This window comes from Onychomys torridus, chromosome 15 (genome assembly GCF_903995425.1).
Source record: "Onychomys torridus chromosome 15, mOncTor1.1, whole genome shotgun sequence".
NCBI lineage: Eukaryota > Metazoa > Chordata > Mammalia > Rodentia > Cricetidae > Onychomys > Onychomys torridus.
Window position 1 is genome coordinate 66016901 of NC_050457.1, and position 22581 is coordinate 66039481.

The 22581-nt window shown below is 46.8% G+C and overlaps 1 protein-coding gene across 2 annotated transcripts in view; it reads right to left on the reverse strand.

Moving 5' to 3' along the window:
- Trio (trio Rho guanine nucleotide exchange factor) overlaps positions 1-22581 on the reverse strand; it is a 313085-nt gene that overhangs the window by 61580 nt on the left and 228924 nt on the right. For both annotated transcript variants that reach the window (XM_036206893.1, XM_036206894.1), the window contains exon 34: positions 13259-13502. In XM_036206893.1, the coding sequence (XP_036062786.1) occupies positions 13259-13502 (244 nt within the window). The remainder of the gene's footprint in view (positions 1-13258; positions 13503-22581) is intronic.

Sequence of the window (22581 nt, forward strand, 5' to 3'; positions counted from 1 at the left end):
ATCCTATCTGCACACCGCAAACAGATGACTAAATAAATAAAGGAACGTCACAAATGGATAGCTTAGCCCTACAGCAAAACCCCATTTCATAAATTTACAAGGAAAGAGAAAAACAGATACTACTATTGGCTAGCAGGACATGAATGACGGCTGCAAAACCCAGCAGAAAAGAAGTAGAGGAAGAATATTCACACAGTTTATAAAAATACATCATTACGTGGCATTGACTAATCACCACCAGAAAACCAGGAACCAGGGAGGGGAGGTGTTATAGCTGTGATGAAGGCCAGCACCCAAGGCACAGAAGGCCTCTCCCATGGTCCCGGCACAACGGTTGCAGTGCCATCCTGGCAAAGTGACCCAGATACATGAACTCTGGAAAAAACGGCAAATGAATTCAAAGTAGGGGCATCGTAAACATAAAGAGCAGTAAGCCTCGGCGGCCACTTCTGAGGGAGGATGCGTGTTATGTTTTGTGTTGCACACTGTTTTGAGTGATGCTAATTTGAGGGGAGGGATACCCAGAAAACAGAATTCTATTCTGCAGCTTTCCCAAAAGACCCACACTATTTCAAGGAAATGTTAAAAACAAGTATATTATGTTATTGCAAACAGCTAGAGATAGAAACATGGAAAACTTATCAAAAGTGGCAGGTGAGGTCATAGTCTGGCTATCTCCAGGGGTCCTAAAGCCCTACTAACCGGGAGTACATGGTGCTGAGACTGAGTGTGCTGGATCTCTGGAATGACACCCTTCATTTCCTTGTGCCATCTCTATGGCCCTCTTCTCTCCCCATGTTTCCGCTCTGCACAATATGCCCCTAGTGCTGCCCTCAAGCACAGCTGTGGCTCATGATGCTGTCTCTCAGGTTCCACACACAAAGATACTCCTGTCCTGAGGAGCCTGCTCTGGTTTCTTTACCCCCAAGATAATACCTCCTGCCCTGGGGGTTGGGGGGAATGACAGAACCCCTGCTTCTTAGGGCCCCATTCACATGAGAATTCCCACTGCTTCTGCGCAGTGTTAGCCCACAAAAGCACCTTTATAGAGCATTCAAACCCTGCAACAGAGAGCCAAAAACTGGACAGGCTCCTTTTCATTGCTTTATTTACTATCTTTTCAGAAGCGATTTAAGTTTTCCTTTCTTCAACAAAATATTCAGATGCTTCTTTTTATGTTAAGCCATTCTCTGATGCCTCAGCATGGTGTGTCATTTGCAGAACTTCAAGATGACAGGTAGACTCTCAAAAAAAAAGGCGACCCCCCCACCAAAAAAAATTCAGTGCAATGTAGCTAGCCCTGAACAGCCAACTGGTGCTGCTGATGACTCCATTCTGTGAAATTTCAGAATTCAAGGTGTAAGTCACACATTCATAGGGACGGACGGAAACTGAATTCTCTAGCTCTTTCCAGAGGAAGGAAGACCATGTGGTAAGGTTTCAGAACAGGGCAGGCCCTCTAACTCCTGCAAGAAGGCTGCAGACACATAAGGAAAGCAATCTCCACACACTCGAGAGTGGCCTGTGAGTGGAATCTGTGACTAACTAGGTAGGACAGGAAAGACGAGGCACAACAGAGACTCATTCCCTGCAAGGGGCTTCTTCAGGTAGTGTCCGGCTCTTAGAAAGGTCATGTCATAATTCAAGTAACTAATCATCTTAGGGGGCTGTGGAAGGGCCTAACCTTTTAAGAGTACAAAGCCAATGGGGGTGGGGGAGTGCTGTGAAATGTCTTTCTGTACACTGTGAATATGTGTTGTTCTGATTGGTTGGTAAATAAAGCAGCACTGGCCTATGGCAGGGCAGGATGGATCCAGGCAGGAACACTCAAGAGAGAGAGTAACAGAAGAAAGGAGACTGGGGGCAGACGTGAGCTTGCCATCTAAGACGCCAGCAGACCGGTAACAGCACGGCCACGTGGCAACATACAGATTAGTAGGAATGTGTTGAGTTAAGTTATAAGAGCTAGCTAACAAGAAGCCTGAGGTATTAGGCCATATAATTTGCAATTATTATTAAGTCTCTGAGTGATTATTTTATGAGTGGCTGCAGCCTGGGCAGGACTGGAGAAACTCCGGGCTACAGTGGAGGAGCAGTCTTGGGTATAGTGGACCTTACAAGCCAGCTTTGAAATCAGCTTTGGGCAACTGACTTTGCCTCTGAAACCTTCAGCTGCCTCCTTGGATTAAAGCTTCATCATCTCTCCTTCATTAAAGCTCCACCAAAGAGATGTCTCCTGCTCCTAAAAACCACTTTTCTTGTTTACATTAGTTAATTTCTCTGTGCTTCCATTTCATACATTTCACACACATCTCACTCTCTCTCATACACATATACCCCCCTCTTAAATCAAGGACTAAGCTTGTTTACCTTAGTTAACTTCTCTATGCTTTCTCTCTCTCTCTCTCTCTCTCTCTCTCTCTCTCTCTCTCTCTCTCTCTCACACACACACACACACACACACACACACACACACACACACACAGAATGTCCATGCACACCCTCTTGAGCCGGAGAGAGGTTATTCTTGAGGATGAAATGTGTAAAAAGCTGTGCAATGCCTGGCACTTTAAATCCTCAGTTTGTCCTCTCCATCTGCTTTTCCTGTTAATTTTCTACAGCTGCAACAGCCCACCTGTCACAGACTGAAATGTGTCTCTCAAATTCTTCTGTTCAAGTTATATAAACACCGTATTTCAGAATGAGACACAGTCTCCAAGGTGATCAAAACAAGGCCTGTATGTAGGATGGCTCACATCTAGTCTGATAGCATCTGTCACAAACATTTAGACACAGACATGGCAGGTGTGTACATGAGGCAGTGAAGGGTGGTCGCTTGAGGCGTCAGAGGGCATCAGCCTGCTGACCCCTTATCTTAGACTGTGGCCTCTAGAGCTGGCTTTCTGGGGAAGAGACTTGTCAGAGCCACTGGCCTGGGGCTCTGTAATAGCAGCCTAATGGATGAACACATTTTTTTCTCCTGACATGTGTGTGCTCCTTCTGGAGCAGATCTGAAGGAGGCACGGGCGTCTACCTAGTCTCAGAAAAACCTTTCATACAGTTTCAGTGACACCCCCCCCCCCAAAACACACACATTTTCTAGAGAGAATAAAGAATACTGTAAGACTTAACTCTTTTCTTTTAGATATTAAGCATTTCGGAAATAAAACACAACAAAGTATAAACTCATTTGCCACATGTAGATAAACCTCTTTTTTTCTTTTAACTTACAGTCCTGGTGCTTTTCAGCAAATAAAAATGGGTCTGTATTTAGCCCCACCTTGATTCCTCTGCAGCTTGACTCTATGTTGCTGTTGTACAAAATCCTGCTCCTGTCTTCCTGCAGGTGTAATGCTGAAGTGCACAAGAAGCCGAGTTTACCGAATACCGTGGCACACAGGGACCTTGAAGCATGGGTAACTCAGCATGTGGACCACGGGACTCACGGGAACACATATTTATAGAATTATAGAAATAGAATTGATGGACTAAAGGGAAAAATAAAATTTTGGAGAAAGGCAAAATATGTGAGTGAGTCATAAGTTAATCAGACAAGTAAAAATCTCAGTAAAACTTGCTATGCAGTGATGTTTGCTTAAGTATAATTTTTATTTCCATAAAATCCATAAGATTTGATATGTACTAAGTCCTTTGAATTCTCTTAATTCCATTTTACCCATTTGATGTGTGGGGGGAATAATTCCTTAAAATCATTCATATAGATTGATTCATGAGTCTGTCCCTGTGTTTGCCTATCTGGTGGGCCTTTGATAGATTATCTGTATGGACTCCAGTGGAACTGTGTGGGAGTCTACTGAGGTCTTTTCTGAGCATAGCATCACACTGGGGGCAGACCAGTCATGCTGTGTACTGAGAGGCCAGTGTGGGCCGATCAACAGATTCCGGAACACTCCAGGAAGCATGATCATGCCACACTGCTACTCAAGGTCATGATTTCCCCCCAAACTCCCAAACGAAGCATGGGACAAGGACAGGGGTTGGTTATTATTTGAAGGGCTTTTCAGACGAGCTCATCTCCCACCCACCCCGTGCACTGTGAGCCAGCTCTGGCATTCTTTATTCTGAGTTGTCTGGAAAGTAGACCTGTGCTTGCTCGCTCCTGTGATTTTTCATGAATGCAGAACTTTGAATTTACTAGGAAGAGATATGGTTTTGTTCTCAGATGTAGGTTTGTTTTCTAACAGTTCAAAAACAATCGGATGGTTTCACCTGCCTTGTCCCGTCTCTATGTACTCCAGCTCAGAAGTGTGCGTCCACAGCCACAGCTACTGGAATTCTGTTTGTATGGGAGCTGCTCTAGGACCCAGACCAAAGTGTCCCCCCACACCTCCCTGAACACAGGGACACACAGTCTAGTCCGCAGACCCACCCCTAAAGCCTGAGTGTAGTCTATCAGGTACCCTCAGAGCCATGGGCTTTAAGCTGCATCAGGCACCAAGGACAAGCTCAAGGACATGGAGGGTGTAAGCACTCCATGCTGCTGCACACCTGCTGCAACCTGAAGACACAGCTGAGTGGGAAGTTCTCATCAAATGCATCCTCTGAGCTCTGACAGCTTTAAGTGCCAGGATGCACACATTTAAGAGGAATCCCTCATTTGAACAGTTAACTGTACTCCAACGTCTATGCAATGTCAGAAACGAAGTTGTTTTTTTTAAGTCTATCTTCCAGAAATTGAGAGGTGGGAGTAGGTCCCAAAGGCCCAGTACCTGCCATATCCCTGATGGCCTGTTTCACATTCCCTGCCATGCTTGCCCACCACAGTTTCTACTTGTTTTCATAATTTCAGCACCACAGCTTTTTATTTTATTTTTAAGCTGGTATTGTTAGGTAGACTAGGCTGGCCTTGAACTCACAATCCTCCTATCTCTGCCTCCTGAGTGCTGGGATTACAGGTGTACATCACTGTGCCCAGCAAGCCATGGCCATTGAAAGCAGGTGTGGGAAGATGGTTCCTTACTGTTTATGCCCTGGCAACGTCTATAATTTTGTGGTGACCTAATATGGATGTTGTCAATGCCTGCTCATGTATTGTTCCTGTTTTGAGAAGAACTTAAATGTAAAGTTGGAATGGGAAAATGCTCCCAGTATGAAGCCCTCTGCAGAATAATAGCCGCTTGTGTGGCTCCGTAATTATATGCTCTGCAGAAAGCACTCCTTAATCACAGGTCTGGGATTGATTACTCAGTCTTGGATATGCAGTGCTCAGGGACAATGTTTTTAATTCTTAGTGCGCCTCCATGTTCTTCAGTTTTTCTTCCCACAGGGATTTACATTAGCAGCTGTTCAAACAGAATAAAATGGCTCTTTCCAAGTGAATTAAAAAGCTGCACACAGATCTCCCATTATATGTATTTTTAAGAATATGTGGGCAGGTATGGGTTTGAAATGCCTATGAATTAGTGAACCTGGGGTGTTCTCGGATGGCGGTGATCACGTGGTATGACGCAAATGCATGAACACACCAGAATCACTTGTTAATGTCACTAAAAACTTTGATACCCTACACTTTTGGGAACCATTTTAGGTCATTTAAAAGTCCACGAGTTATTTCAGTCTCATCTGAGATAGAAAGCTTACAAGTCACCTTGGACTTGCTGAGGATCAGGCTTGGGGGTGCTGATGGCCACATGGACCCATCCTCGCTTGAGGGGCTGCTCTCAGGAGGAAGAAGTTTGGACTTGGGGCTGTGTCATCCTTAGGCCAGAGGAGGCGCCAGAATGGATCTGAGTTTGGTGTCCACGGTGCAGCCTGGACTGGCCATGTGCTAGAGGTCCTTGGTGCTGGACATGCACATCTTAAATCTACCATCCAGGGGGAAGGAGAGAGCGAGCCCTGAAGTCTAGGTCAGGGGAGGGGAAGGGGCAGGTGTTCCTCTGCCATCTATGCAGTGACTAGAAGGTTTGAGGCTGTTCTGAGGACTGGGAATGTGGTTTGGATGGGGTTCAGAAGTCTTTGCTACTGCTTGTTCTCCAAGGGAAAAACATTTTGGCATGCCTTCTGTTTTAGGGTCAGCTGGGAATGCAGATGGCCTGGGTGTGGCTTCCTGAGTGTAGACATACCTGGTGACCTTATGAAGTTCCCATCCCCCCTTGGTAGACCCCAGGGAAGGTCTTGTCCCTTGGTCTCATCTCTACAACGTGGGGTGAGGGTAAGGCATGGGAATGAAGGGGAGACTTGGCCTCATCCTACCACAAGTCCTTAGGCACAGCATGACCTCACCTGTCCAGACATTAGGGAGGCCGTGGACAGGGGTGACTTGCGGGAAGTAGCTATGGAAGGAGGAATGTCCTTCAGACACCCTGTAATTTGCACCTCATGGAAACACACCCTTATTTCATACTGACATAGTGGTTACACGTGTGGTCACGATCAGAATCAGCTGCGGAGCTCACAGGCCCAGCATCGAGCCTCAGCCTTCCACCTCAAGGAATTATACGTCGTTTCAGGAGGAGCCCGTGGCCCAACAGCATCTATTCCTTTGAATTTCAAATGATGGCCTTGGTAAACAATACATCTTTAAAGTGTATAATGTTAAAGTTAAAAAAAAAAAAAGAAAGAACAGAACTTGACAAGTGGAATTAAAAAGAAGTTACTTGTCTGTCTCCTTACCATCCTGTTGAGTGTGTACCCAGTTGGGGAATCCCTGGAGCAGAGGCCGCTGTGACTGGCCTTACAATGTGCCTATTTTCTTTGTTTACAGCACCTTTCAGCGCTGGATGAACAGTGAGCTTTCTGCTAATGATCACTCCACTGTTTATTTGTAGTTCTGTCTGCTATAATGTTTATAAGCTTAGCTTGATACTCACAGATATCATTCACTAACATCTGTTTAAAGATCTTCCAAAGACTTTAACAGTTTCTCTGTCTTTGGTCATTATCAGAGCTTTGTAAACTAGGTCGTTCCTTCCTGGTTGCCCCAAGGTGGTGAAACTCTTGTGAATTAGATCAGGATTAATTTTGTCGGGCCTCCCTCCCACATCATCACTGGATGATTGGCTTTCTCCTTTAGGCTTTCCCAGAGGATTTTCTGATTGGTGAAATGAGACAGGAAGTGACGTTTGAGGCTGAGAAAGCAGGGGAAGGCTCTCTTCGCTTCTCTGATACACTGCATCAAGGGGACAGGGTCTGTGGGTGAACACATTGATGTTGGAAATAAAAGGTTTTGTGGAATATGTTAGGGGACTGGAAAATGGGATTTTATTCTAGGTCAGCAGAAAGGTACTGATATTTCAACAAGAGCTGTGCCATGGGGAGTGGGCGAGGGGCAAGGCTGGGGTGGCAGGTGGCAGGAGGTAACAGCAGAAACGGGGAAAGAGACTGAATTTGAAATACACTGTTGACACAAAACCAGTAAGACAGAGATGACATTCTCAAAAAGTTAAATGTGGGATTAATATATCTCTTTATTTATACCTGAAGCTGCAACCAAGTATCTTAAAATGGGGTTACTTAAAGAGCGCAAGTCCATGATCAAGGTGCTGGAAGACTCAGTATTTGGTGAGTCTGTTCCTCAGATGATGCCTGTGTTCTCATTTGATGGAAGGGCAAAAGGGCTCCTTCATAAGGACACTGATTCTGCTCACAAGAGCCCTGCCCTGGTGCCCCACCTGTTGAGACCAATACACTGGGAATTAGATTCCAACATGTGCCTTGTGGAGGACAAGCATGCGGTCCAGTAATTCCACTTCTTGCTGCACACCTACAATCCCCACAGCAGGGACTCAAGCGGGTATCTAGATGCCTTTGTGGACAGCAAGTGCCCATCAAAGTGATGCATGCATGCAGAGTAGAAGATCAGCTGTAAGGAAGGATATAGAAGTGTGATGCAACAGGATAAACCTTGAAGACTTTATACTAAATAAAGTAAGCCGGTCCCCAAACGATAGAAAGTAACAGGTGGTTGCCGGGACCTGGGAGAAGAGAAAAATTGGTTGGGGGTGCTAGAGGGGTACAAAGAATCAGATTTGTAAGACAAAGGGGTGGGGAGATGGATGGATGTTGGCAAAGGCACAGGGCTATGAAGGCACGTATGCACAGAACTGTAAACTTGAAGGTGACTGCAGGGTAATATCAACATTACATGCTGTTATAACACATCATGCAGGACATGGTGAAGACAGTGCTGCAGTTATGTGGCCAGGTTACTGGCTGGCAAACGTAGTTTAGATCTGAACAGACTGGCAGGCCAAACACCAAAGAAGTGAAATTATGCATGAAGACAGGGTGAACAAGAAAACCTCAGCTAGACTTGGAGATAGGGAAGAATGTGGACCAGGTCGAGCCCAGAGCAAAAACTCCATTTCAGGTAACTTCAATAAAAGGAGACTTCCCGACTTTCAGTCTGGATTAAAGAAAAGGCTGCCTGATACTGGTGGCCATCACATGTCACCGTACTTAGATGAGGATCCTGTGCTTTCTCACCAATGTGGACCTACGCACGTCTCCACAGGTTCTGTGGTTAGACCAAAAGCCACAGACAGTTGCTTTTGATACCTGATTTGCTATGGTAAAGGGTAGATACTCAGTTATGCTAGTTTAGAGCCTCAGACACCAGACAAGGGAGTTGGTTTCTCATTTGTGATCCTTATTTTTCTCAGCCAAAGGAGAAAAACAATGTTATAATTATAAACATCTTAAGAGATGTAGCTGATTTTTCTAAGTAGATGTTTTGTTTGTTTTTTTTTCTAGACACATCAAAGCACTAGCAGAAAGCCCACATTTCATCTCATTATGGGTTGGCATAAGGAGAAGATGTAGGCTTTATTCAGAAAAACTTTCTAAGAAACATAAACTTCTGATGGCAGAGCTGGCAAGAATGGTAAGACTGAGCCTATGGATGCAAAATCGGCAGAGAGATGTCAGAATCCTTGGCACCCAAAAAGAGGAGAGGCACCTGTGAGCACTCCCCAACAAAGCTAGAACCACAGGGCCACTTAGTGCCAAGAGGTCTTCTCCCAAAGCCACACTTTTGGTGACACAGTTGTGTGGGGGCTGAGAGGGAACTTCCACATTCAGCTTATTCTAACACATGTTGTGTGGCAGTGAGCTGTGGGGGGAAAGCAGAATGTGAGGGTCCATGCTGGGATATAGGCTGTCTAGATGAAGAGAACCTGTGAGCACCATGAAAGGACTTCCCCAGAAGATTCTGACACAAATTCACATTTTATCAGGATACAACCATAAAACTAACAATAGTAACAGACTTACACTCCGTACTGCAGATATGCAGCCTATAGGAAGTCAGTGATAATAACTTGCCCTACTGAGGGACATAGACAACACCATGTTTTCCTGAACATCCTCAATTGTTTGACCCTCACCCTGGGGTACTGCGGCCACTGAGTGGTCCTCCCACAGTGGTGGAATGCACCAGAACCTTCTTGGTTATGAAAAAACGAAAGTGCTTCTGAGGATTGGGGTTCAGGCCTGCAGTACCTGGTACTCTATAGGCTGAGGCAGAAGGATGGCCTGCCTGGGTTACAGAGTAAAGCTGAGTAACTTGAGAGACCAAGGGGTGAGGAGACAGAGAAAGGACCTGTTCCCTATCTCAAAACAAAAAGTCAAATGGTAGACTGGGGTACAGCCCTGGATTCAATTCTAATGCCACATAGAATGAATGAATGAGCGAGCAAGTGAATACGAGAACAGCTCAGGTGGAGCTATCACAAAGCAAAGAGGACATTCTGAAATGGTCTCCTAGGAGATATAGCCATTTCCGATGTTCCTGGGTACCCCTCTGACCATGTAAATAGAAGCTTCACAAGTTGAGACCCTGGGAGGAAAGATCACTTGGCCTTCCTTACTGGAGTCTATCAGAGTTAGCTGACACGCACTGCCAGCTAGTCAAAGCCTGTTCCCAAGGGAATAGTCACTGGTGGTTCTCAGTGTGAGGTGTGCACGCTGGGAGCAAAGGCAGGGCCTTCAGCACAAGGCCAGCCCCAGATTCTGAGGTCCCAGCAGACGGCACAGACCACAGACAGATAAGACTGGCCAAGCATGGATTTGCTGAAGCCACATTCTATTTTAGTTCATGCACTGTCTGCTGAGTTGGTGACTAAGATGCTGTGAGGAAGAAGAATGGCAGCCAGACCAGGGCAGTGTCAACACCCCAGGCCATCTGTCTGTCTGCAGAGGATAGCAGAAATGTAATTTTCCAAAATAATCTTCCCACACACAGGGGGAAGCTCTCTCCATGGAGTAATGCTCACAGTAGAGTCTAGTTTCAGACTCAAAAACATTTTCTTGAAACGTAAACTGTGTGACTCAGTTTCTTTTTAAGTTGGTTTTATGCAAGCTGCATCTTTATCCTCCTGAAATCACCACACAGATATACAATGTCTTGAGACAGGACACCTGGCTCTCATGAATCCCAAGCCTTCTCCCTGTCCAACACAGTTCAGGGCTAGCCAAGCTTCAGGGCCACCAAGAGAGCCCCAGCTCCACTCACAGTGAGCGGGGAGACCTCCCAGATGATATGGGTGCTCACAGGGAACCTTTAAGCAGCTCATTCTTCACAAGCAACTGGACAGCTAACTTCAATGGTTAGATAGATTTACATTCGTAAAGTGTATGGAAATTTAAGCTGTTTCGACATGGAGTTATGAAATGAAAAGCTGCTAAGACCAGGACTAGAGGGCAGTGTACTTCTTCATTCTGCCTGGAAGGGCAGAGTGCTAAGACTCAGACTGCTATCTTTAGGGATTACTGAAAGGGATATAGATACATAATAGTAGGTCTTCAAGCTGAGGAGTTCGGCGGGGTGGAACACACAAGCCAGCTTGCTATGTGACATCCCCAAAGGCGTCTGATCCAGCCATAGAATGATGGAATTGAGTCTTGAAAGAAGCCCTGGCTCTCGGCTTACCTCCCTCACCGCTGCATCCTCCGAGCCCAGAGTTCTTATGGTGAACGAGGCTCCACACCAGGCACCAGGTGGTCTAGCCCAGCCCATATCAACAGCCCAGCACACACCAACACTTCACCACCTACAGTGGCATGCACCACACAGCAGATAGGAGGATGGGCTGTGGGCTTCTCAGAGGCAAATCAAGGTCTTGTGCTTCCCAAGATGCCAGAGGCCTCTGATGACTATGTCTCCTTTCTGGGTTACATTCTTACTTCCTACTCTTTTCTTGCCTGGACTTTCTGACAATGGCCTCCCGTCTGCTAGACAAAGGCTCTGGTCAAAGCTACACTTCCTGGGCCCGACCCCCACAAGATTCTCTGTCAGAGGCCTGCGGAAGCTGAAGGTGAGTTTTCCTCTCCTGCTCTACTGCACTGTTGGGGCCCAAGTCCTGATACCGAGGGAGCAGCCAGACAGCCTGCAATTCCTTCTGAGAAAATTAAAACAAACCAGGAAAAGGAGAAAACTGAAGACCTGAGCCCCGAAACACCCACTTGTGCTCACTGTGTAAGAATGGGGAGCTAGAGGCCTGTGAGTGAAGGGATGATGTTTCAGGGCTGGACAGCACAGAACGCATTCAGGCAGAAAAACAAAATGGCCACTTAAGAACAAGCAAAACCCCACATTCACTGCAGGTTCTCAAGACACAGTGCAGTGTGCTGAGGACAGAGGAGTTCTTTCCCTCAGCTAAGTTGCAGCTGTGGACACCAGGAAGTGAACAGCACATGCAGGAGAGGCACAGAAAACGCCTCAGTATAAGAGCTCCATGTGGTATGTTCAGGGTCACCAGGGCTCCTCAGGAGGATACACAAACTTTATTTCCAATCCAACCTCAAGGACTAACATGATCAGGTGACCTTGAGTCAGCTGTGGGCTAGGAAGAGTGCAGTTTAGTGTGGGAGGACTTCTCCCCGAATTCCAGCTCCAAGTCACAGGAAGGTCTGAACTGCTCTAAACTTGCAGAGTTCCCAGAGATGAAAAATGATACTCGGCTTTTTCTGAGTCTCATTCATCCTGTTTCTCACTATGTGACAGTGAGTTCACAGGCAGGACCCAGGGACCCAGAGCTTGGCTATAATGAATGAGCTGTGCTAACTGGAGGCTGTGTCCTGGGCAGCTTCATTCAGCTCAAAGGAATTAAATCATGGCAGCTCAAGGACAGCACCCGGACTGTCAGGACGAGCATGAGGGGGGAGACAAGTGGAAAAAGCTGCTAGAATACTCTACAGTTAGCGGAAAAGAAGGTGAATATGGCAGAGTAGAACGACGTCCCCTCAGATAAAGCCAGCTATGTTCCCCAGAGCCAGAAGGACTACCCACTTTCCAGCACTGTACAGCAGGCTGACAGGAGCCGAGCTGCCCACTGCACCCTTAGACGAGCTGCGAACACTGTTTCCTCCAGGGCAGAAACTTTCACCAAGATGAATGAGTAAGCCAGGCCCACTCAACAGGCACACAGCCCAAGCTGTGTCTGTCCACCCAACTTTCTAGTAGCCATATGGGAAAAAATAGAAGGTAATGCTACTTTCGACGACACAGTTGTTTACCACCTCTTTACACATGAAGAGTCTTCCCCCAAAACTCCAGCATTCTTTCTCATCTGTAGCACACCTCCATCAGGACAAGCCACTCTTACAGGCTTCAGCCCCGCAGCCTCCGTGGTGGCCATTTGTAAAGACTTTCATGGTCTTTACAGGAACGCTGACACCCACACACGAGCAGTTCCATTCTGACAAGGTAATCTGGAACAGCTGCCCGGGAATGCTACATGCTTTGCAAATGTGAAAGCAGGTCTCCAAAAGCCATGTCTTTGCAGGCACACAGAAGGCCTTCACCTCTTAGGGTCAGTTCCATTCTCCCCATGCATGCTCCTTTGGAGCATGGGATAGCCCCAGACTCTTCATTTACACAACTATAAAATGGAGTGGCTAAATTCAGGCCCAAATTCAGTCTCCAGGAATTTAATGATAGCGCAGAAAGGTCATGTGATAATCTGTTTCAAAAGAGGCTGGGCTCAGTCCCACCTCCCTCACCTGTTGATTCCCCTGCCATCTTCAAGCAAACTGGAAGAAAATTATGAACGGCACTGGTTCCCAGCAGAGCCAGCACCCCTTCCCCGCCAGTGCCCCTTTGAAGCTGATGTCCTGACTTACTCCACCTCATGAAAGGAGATCACAGTTTTAGGAAAGGCAGGATCCCATTTCCACCATAGAGCCTTGTAGACAGTGATAAGGCATTGTCCTGAAGGGGTACTGACAGGAGGGTCCTGTGTGCGGACCTGCCGCGCAGACAAGGCTTCACTGGCCTTCCTCAGGCCTCCCCGGGGCTTACCTTTGTGGTTGAAGATTCCCTCCATCTCCATGCTGCTTCGGGAGTGGGCGATGCACAGTGAGCCACAGGGTACAAGACCTTCTGCTGCAGGGGACCGGTCAGTGGTGCGCACCAGACACCAGTCAGGCTTGTCATGAGGCCGCTCCAGAACCTCCACGGTCTGGCCACGCCGAATGGTCAGCTCGTTGCTGTTGCAAGCCGTGAAGTCATGGATCACAACGGTCAGCTCACAGCCGCCAGAAAGCTGAGAGGGACGGACAACGAGGGACAGACAGGTCAGCACGCAAAAGCACTGGACCCGACAGGCTGCCAACTTGTCTAGGAATGCCAACTCCTGCCTGAAATTCCGCGGTAGGGTTAAAGGCGTCACTGGAACGGGGCTAAGGGTATGTTCCACCACTCCCCGTTGGATACATCAGCTGTCCATGCTCTTTCTCTCCTTCTCTACTCGGGGGGGGGGGGTTCCCTACTGAGTTCACCATCAGTCCACTGTGATTTCTCATGCACTTCCAAATCTCTTTGTACCTAAGACATTCTAGCTCCCTCTTTAAAAATGCTATGTACTCATCGTTAAACTTAGAACAAAGTAGTAAAAACTGCTTAAAGATTGTTGAGGGAATAATCATGAAACAGACTATAAAGTGAGATGAAGTTCTTCAGACTTTCAAAGTGGTAAGTGAGCACTCCCCTGTAAAGCACACAGGCTCTCTGAGCATCCCTTAGATCAGGAAGGGAACGGTGCCACACAGGGACACTGAAAGGCCACCAGGCACTGGCCCTGGACCGCTTCTCCTCAGGACCCTCCAAGGACCTGGCTCCCTTCCTGTTCCTAGGTTTCATCCCACTTATCCCTAAGGAATCTTTATGTAGCTTTTATTAGTTTTCTGTAAATTCAACAGTGAGCATGCAGCACTTTTTGAAGATGGATATTTAGAACTCATGAAAACCGCCACAGATTCTTACAGCGCCTTCTCCATGTGCTCTCTTGGCCCTCTGCCCTTGACTCCAAGCCCAGATCTGGCCTTTCCACATCAGCTTGTGCTAGTCCTTCAACCCCTAGCTCCCTTCTCTCTGCTCACTATGCTCACTCCCACCCACCCCCACCCCTGACTCACGAAGACACACACATGACCTGTGTTTGGAGAACATGAATACAATCCTCCCACTACAGCTGGCCCTGAAAGGCTTGTTTCCTGGGAGGTCGACCCTTTGGACGTTAGCTCCTTGGGGACAGAGGTGATCAGCTCTTACATAAGAATCCTCTGACTGGCTTTCCCTCCTCAGGATATCCCTAGGTTCCATCATTCCTGTTCTTACCCAACCTCATTGGGATTCTCTAGCCTCGCCCTTATGCTGGCATTCCCAAAGACCCAGCAGCTGATGACCCACCAGGGAGCTGGGACATGATTTATAATGTCCCCACTTGTGTTTCTCTTCTGGCGTTCCTTTCCGGGAGAGGCTATCACCAGCAAATCACCCAACTTAAAGAAATCTTCCTCTTCCTCCAGGAGTTGTCAAGAGGACTCCAGGGTGGCTTTCCAATGACTTTCTTCCCCAGCAAACCCATACTGGTTACTGCACTTGAGTTTCCGCAGTGATCCTAGTGCTGGGAATACACAGGGCGAGCACTAGGATCTGTCCCATCGAATAATGCTGTCAGGATGACCTTTTAAAGGCATGGATGCCCCTCTTCAAAACCTCAGGTACTTCCTTTTCTTTTTTCTTTTTTGATACGGGGCCTGACCCTCCATCTGCCTTGCCAGGCTTACGTGTCGACAGTCACTTCTGAGATGGGTCCTGTGCATCTCTCTTCCCCATCCACTAGCTCTGGGAAGCTGTTTCCATGTCCGCCATCCTTAGGGCCTTTTCCTAAAACAACTTATACTTCAGTTTTGAAATGAATGGTGTGAGGGTGTGCGTGCACATGTGCACGTTTGTCTGCCCTACTCTGCAGGAAGCAGGTGTGTGCCACTCTCCTGTGAATCTCTGTGTCAGGACTGAGGGCCGAGACAGGACTGGACACCAACACTGCTGCCGGAGCAGGGCCTGCAGATTACTGCAGGATCTGTGGACCCATGGGCTGCGAAGGCCACAGAGAATGCAGGAAGACATTCCTACACACTGTGCGGCCCTCTTCCCAAGCAGCCTCTTAGAAAGTCTGGGGATTCAGAGTTAAAGTCATGTCTGCTGCACAAAGGACGGAAACAACACAACTCTTCCCACCACGAAGCACCAATCCAGACACAGTGAGAATCTTTACCAGGTCTCAAGGGAAATTCACAACCATTTAAGCCCCCTTCAAAATTTTTACAAACTCCTTTGTGGGAAAGCCACGATAAAATTTACATTAGTCCCTGCACAGATAAAAACCGCCATTAAAATGCCAAATGTAGAGACCCAGCCTGGGAAAGAATTTCCCTCACAGAACCCCACGATATGGAAGTGGTTAACTCCTCAACAAAGAGGAGAATGCTTTCTTTCCTGTGAAAACAGAGCCAGCCAATGATGCTGGACAATGAAGAGTCTGACTTGCCACAGCCGGAGCTGGACCCCTGCCCTCTGGCGGCCTTGGTGGCCCAGCCCTCCTGCCCCTATGACTGCTGGCAGCTAGTCCCATTAGTGAACTCTCCAGTCAGAACTCCAGGCTTTTCCCAGAGGCCCTTGTTGCTGCTCTGGGAAGGACGCGCTGCACCCCAGCCTGAGCTGGCCGCTTCCTCTTCCAGAGTCTCATTAACTTGTCAGGCTGCTCAGGCAAGGGTGGTGATGGGTGGGGGGAGGGCAGCCCAGGAAGGGGAGTGAAGCTAGAATGTATTTTTGGTACTTGTTTTTTTTTTTAAAGACCCTTCCAGAGTAACCAAAAAGGATTAGAAACATCTGTGTACTTGACAGAGCATAAGAAATAAAAATCAACCCTGTCCTGAGAAAGAATCATAAACCATGTTAAAGACATGCAAAGGCTTTCCAGAACTTAAGCAAACAGAGTGCCAGAATAATATTTCAAAAAGTGCTAAAATGATCACCCCCACATTTTTGTATCCCTCAGTCAGTTGGCTTTGCCCATCAGAAGAGATAAGAACCTACAATTAAGGTTAGGAATTAAATAAATGTTTCCCTGAAAAGAAGCGTCCTGTAACTTCTGCTTCAAGCTTCACAATTAAGAATTTAAATTTTAGTCCAATGAGACAGCTGCTGGTTACCCCACAAGAAAATACCACAGGGCACCATTGGAGAGATCTTGCTGGGCCAGTCACTGTCATGGTTCATGACTTTACAACTGGGTAGGACTAGTGATAGTTCTTTCCCTTGGCAGTTTGCAGAGCCCCTTCTTATACTATGGGAGCCAGTCCTAGGGAAAGAGGCTTCCAGGTCAACTCCAGAGCAATTCCTCCAAGTCCTGTGTCCAAAGTACATGAGGTCTTCAGCAATAGGGCCTTCCTTAGCTTCAAGTTCTGGGGTATGACAAAGGGCAATGGCAATATCCTATATTGTTTATTTGAGGGGGTCTCTTGGACCCACAAAAAGAGGTTTCTCGTGCCTGACACTGGGGTTGTGTTATATGGCCTGTTCTTGGGAGGAGCATTATTATCCCATGTGGTGTGACTCCAAATAACTATATATATGCAAACACACATATTTTATACCTGCATTTTTTTTCATTATCTTTTATGTGATGGGTGTTTTGCCTTTATGTATTGTCTGTGCACCAGGTGCATGTGGTGGCCACACAGGCCAGAACTGGGTCCCTTTAGGACTGGAATTACATTGTGAGCCATCATGTGGGTGTCAAGAATTGAACCCAGGTCTCCTAGAAGAGCAGCCAGTGCTCTTAACTGCTAAGCCACCTCTCCAGCCTCTGAATTATGTATTTTTAAGTAACTTATAAAATAATGTTCCCCTGTGGCTTCTTCAAATATCGGCAGCATTATTCATCTCTCATTCCTTTTTTAAACTCTGAGCTGCAAAACATCTCTTCAAAACAAAATTTGTTAAGTTTTCAGAAAGACATGCTTTTGTTGTTGCAAACATTTGTGATGATTTCTTTGAGGAAGCAAAGCAAATCATGATTGATATCCAGTCTTAAATTCCTAACTATGTGAAGTCTGTAGGGCTCTTACCCACTACTGCCCTGACCTGAGGATACTGACTATGACGACAGTGTTACCATCCCATCTCATCCACCTAGCTGAACAACCGTCTCTTCTTTGCCAGCCACTTTCTGTGAAGTCTCCACAGCATTCTCTTCACTTTGCACATTTTAGACTTCTAACATGGGTTTCCTGGCATATTTGCTTAGTTCAGGAATGTATCTTATTCCATGACTCACGTTAGCCCTTGTGAAAGTCACTTTGAAAGACAGAAAGGAACATTTTAAAAGCCTCTTCAATTTTTCACTACTGTGGTAACCAGTAAGTGGAGAAAACTGCTGGCTTTCAATGGACCACAGCCACAGAAGTCACCAAGAATTTTCCCCCCTCCTAAAGCCACTGCTCTCTGAGAGGGCCACCAGGCAAGCCCTGATGACCTAGACCAAGGACATGGGTAGACTCAAAGCAGGAATCCTTTCCCTGAACTCTATCCAGCACAATGGAAAGTAAACATTGTGGGGCTTTCCAACCTTCATCTTTTGGGCAAAGCCTTGTGAAGCTTGACAATCTTTGTAGAGTTGTTATCTTTTATGACATGTTGCTGCCTTGTCTCAACCCATGGCTGAGACACTCATATGGTGAATTTGGTCATGGGCTCCTTTACATCCTCACACCCCACCCTGCACACTGTAACAAGGCAGGTTATAAGAACACAGTTTTAAAAGGGCAACGCCAACAAACCTGGTTTGAATCACCAAGCTCAGCATTCTGAGCAAGTTGTGCTGAATAGGGCTAGAGAGAAATGGTGTGGGGACGGTGCTGCCCTCTCACAAGTGATTCTGTTTCCAGACCCCAGGACCCAATGTGTTCGAGAGCAATTCCAGTGAATATCTGGCCAATTTTGCAGGAGCAATTCAAAAGGGAAGGCGGGGGTGGGGGTGGGAGGGTGTGGTCTAATAAAGACCATTCCTTCTAGAGAACAAAGTGTATCAAGTGTTGTTCCCCCACAGTCCCCTACAGTCAGTCAGTCGTTCAGAAACTCTATAAAGAGTTCTGTGGCTTCATGCAGGCTTCACACAAAGCAGACCAAACAAGGATTGCTTGGTTTCAGGGGATTAACAGAGTACAGTTCCACTGCAGGCCATGGACACAAAAGCAAAGGCAGCCACAGGCAGCCAGAACATACCCGGAATAAATGCCATCATGCCCCATGTTCTCACTGCTGCTGGGCTGCATTATGGATGCTGGCAGATCCGCCCCCACCTTAACAGTATGAAGGACAGCCTCCCAAGCTCACACTAACTTGGAAGGAAGCCAACTTCCTTAAGGCCAAGGTCAAGGAGATGCGTTCCTGAAAGCCCTCTGCTTAGGGTTTAAAAATAGGATCTGATATGGAGGGTACTCGCGGACACATGTGAAAGACTAAAAATGGTTAAAATACGAGATTCTGGGGTGTAGCTTTTCAACCGTAGTTTTTATAAAGCAAGAAAGTAAATCAATGACACACATCTTCAAGACCAGCAGCCACTGCTCTCCATATTTATCCTTCCTTTGTTCTTTACTTGTATGATCATACAGGGCTTCTCTGTTGTGACTGGAAATCGTGGAAGGCTCCCTTGAGTGGGCTGAGTATATGGACTGCAATGGAGTATCAGTTGTAAAAGGATGAATTTAGAAGCTACAGCTAAAAAGGCAAACGGACTATAAACCAAACCAAACAAACAAACACCATGGGAGGGGAGGCAGCTGTGAGGTGGGCTTCCAGACTCTGCCAATAGGACCCGGTCAAGGCTGCCTTTCCTGTGCATCTCATGCATCAGGAGAAACGGGAGCGTGCTGAACAGGCCTGAAAAGCCACAGCAGCATGCAAGGCAAAGCTGTGTGTGTGTGTGTGGGTGGGTAGGGGAGGATGAGGGCAGGGCAGCCCAGGAAGCCTCCCAATGGCAATCCTTTCTGGAGACACCTCTCTGCTGGATTTCCTCTCTTCATCTTCAAAGAGAGGCACCAATCTAATGAACTGATAGGAATCCAAGAAGCTTTTCCACTCAACTGCACCCCTCAATCAGATGGAAGAGCCTCAACTTGGAATCAAAGGCTCACTGTCATGGTCAATAGTAACTATGGCCATGCCATGTAAAATTCACACGCAGACATACTTTTTGGTTATCTCTTATATTTTTCTTTCTTTTTTTTTTTTCTTTTGGTTTTTTCGAGACAGGGTTTCTCTGTAGCTTTGCACCTGTCCTGGATCTCGCTTTGGAGACCAGGCTGGCCTCGAACTCACAGAGATTCGCCTGCCTCTGCCTCCCGAGTGCTGGGATTAAAGGCATGCACCACCACTGCCCGGCTATCTCTTATATTTCTAATCAAATGTATGTCACCTCCCTCCTTGCTATGTCAAAACACTTAACAAACTGGACATAAGGAGGAAAGGGTTAATCCTGGTGCACACTGGGAAGTGATACAGCCCATCCTAGTGGGGAAGGTGTGACCTGGCGTGGTGATATTGTACCCAGTCAAGAGGCAGAGAAATGAGCACTTGTGCTGCAGCTTCCCTGCTTCTCCTTTAAGTCTGGGATGCCAGGCTACAGGGTGGCACCACCTACACCCCAGGTTGATCCACTCTCCTCAGTTAAATGCTGTGGGATATTCTGTATGTCAAATGTGTTGCTCTGATTGGTTAATGAATAAAACACTGATTGGCCAGTAGCCAGGCAGGAAGTATAGGTGGGACAAGCAGAGAAGAGAATTCTGGGAAGTGGAAGGCTGAGTCAGAGAGACACTGCCAGCCACCGCCATGACAAGTGAGATGTAAGGTTCCGGTAAGCCACAAGCCACATGGCAAAGTATAGATTAATAGAAATGGCTTAATTTAAGATAGAAGAAGTAGATAGTGAGAAGCCTGAGCCATTAGGCCACACTGTTTAAATAATATAAGCGTCTGTGTGTTTATTTTATAAGTGGGCTGTCAGACTGCTGGGGCTTGGTGGGACTCGGAGAGAAAACTCTCTAGCTACAGTTAAAGCTCTCTGGAGCATCTGACAGTAATGTTCAGAACTGTGTCTCCTAGGTGATTCCAAACAAGTTGACCATGCAGACCAACAGCACACTAAATTTAATTTAAAGAACAGACAAACCCCTGCCTTTTCTTAGAACTTAGGCTTTCGAGTACAGGAGTTTTTATTTTCTTATTTCATTTTATGAGAGCCTTTAAAAGGTCATCTGAAAAATACATCTGAAAAGTACTACAAAAAATGACAGTCACTTAAGGAAGTAGAAGAACCATCAGGAAGAAGGAAACACATTGCACAAGGAAGCCCACAACAGGTGATCACAAGTATCTGTGAGTGCATGGATGTACTGTGTGAACATTCTATGTTTAGTGTATGTGCGCATTGCCATAACACAGCTAATTCAGGAAGATGGGAGAATGCTAGCTAGGAAGCCATACTGAACAAGAGATTCTCTCTTCTGCAGTACCTGTGCCCATTTAATACGTATTATGCTGCAGGAGGGCCACCACAGTGCTTAAGCCAGGCACTGAAGCTGAGTGACTCTACTGCAGGGCTGAATACAGCTCCTGAAGAACAGTTCTTGTCTTCATCTACTGTGACTGGTGTCCAGGCAGGAGTGAAGTTGACAGGCAGTTAACCTGCACTGCCAGTAATGGAAGCCAACGGTACCACTGGCAGGGAGCAGGAAGCCCCTCTTACTACAGAGACAGAGACCACTAATGTTTACGCAGGGCCCCTTAAACACTGGGTGTGTTGTAAGGACAGGGTGCAGTTCCAAGGCTCACATACTATGGGCGGGCAGCACCAGGCCTATGAACTCAGGGGGACACTGGGTAGAGAGCAGTTAAGGAACATGCCCAAGTTTGGTGAGGAGGAAAAGGCTAAGGATGAGCAAGTCCTTGTCCTTGAGGGCTTGTACTTGGACGTGTGCTATGCTCGGAGTAGAGGAAGACCCAGTGAGGTCCCAGAGCTCCCCTTGAGGACCCTGTGGAAGACTTTGAAGCTCAATGACCCAATTCTATTATGTATGGAAAATCTAGCCCAGCTCCAGGAAATGCTACATTCTGAACAGGTTGGGTGGTCACGTGCCTTCTCTGTTAGGGCTGGAGAGCCCTGACTGCAGGCCGCTATGCAGGCACATACTGAGGAGTATAGTCCTTCCTCAGCAACCAGACGCAGCTCCTCGTGTAAGATTGTCAGGGAAGTCATATTTTAAACTGTTCTGGCTTTAGCTATTTTTCAGACTACCTTGACCATCACTACAGAAGTCCAAAAAAGTTCTTGTAGTGTAGGGTCACATGACAGAAAACCCAGCTTTAAAACTGCACAAAAAGTAATATCCCTGACACAGGGCTTCAACTTCATTAAGAGAACTGTCACTACATAGTTTTTAAAATACATGCATCTGCCAGGCGGCGGAGTCACATGTCTTTAATCTCAGTAATTGGGAGGCAGAGCCAGGCGGATCTCTGTGAGTTCGAGGCCAGCCTGATCTACAGAGCAAGATCCAGGACTGCCACCAAAACTACACAGAGAAACCCTGTCTTGAAAAACCAAAAAAAGTGTATCCATAAAAATAAGATATGTGAGGGCTGGAGAGATGGCTCAGAGGTTAAGAGCACTGACTGCTCTTCCAGAGGTCCTGAGTTCAATTCCCAGCAACCACATGGTGGCTCCCCAACCATCTGTAATGAGATCTGGTGCCCTCTGCTGGCCTGCAGACATACATGCAAACAGAACACTGTATACAAAATAAATAAATAAATAAATCTTTTTTAAAAAAAGAAAAAATAATAAGATATGTGGATTCCTAATTCCTATTATAAGCTTAAGTTCCTGCAAAGAACTCTTTTCAGTAGAATCATGCACTCCTTACAAAGAACTGCATACCGAGGGTCTCGGGACGGTCTATAAGCTGGCCTGGGTGGGTTCTTCCAGATACTTTGGCCATTTTGTTCGATACCCACACTTCTCTCTCTCTGTCTCACGACACAGGTTTTGTTTAAATGCTAAGAATCACAAGCTAATGCGGTAGGGGTGAGGAGATATTCCAAGAGGTTTCTTTAGTGCCCTCCAAACACTCAGCTCCACAGTCAGCCCTGCTGTAAAAGAATAAGATCTGAAAGACACCAGATGATTAAGTCCACATTCCGTTTCTGGCTCTGCTGCTTCATCTGGTCTCATCTCCTTGGGGTCCAGGGCTGGGTCAGCACCAGGTCAGCAC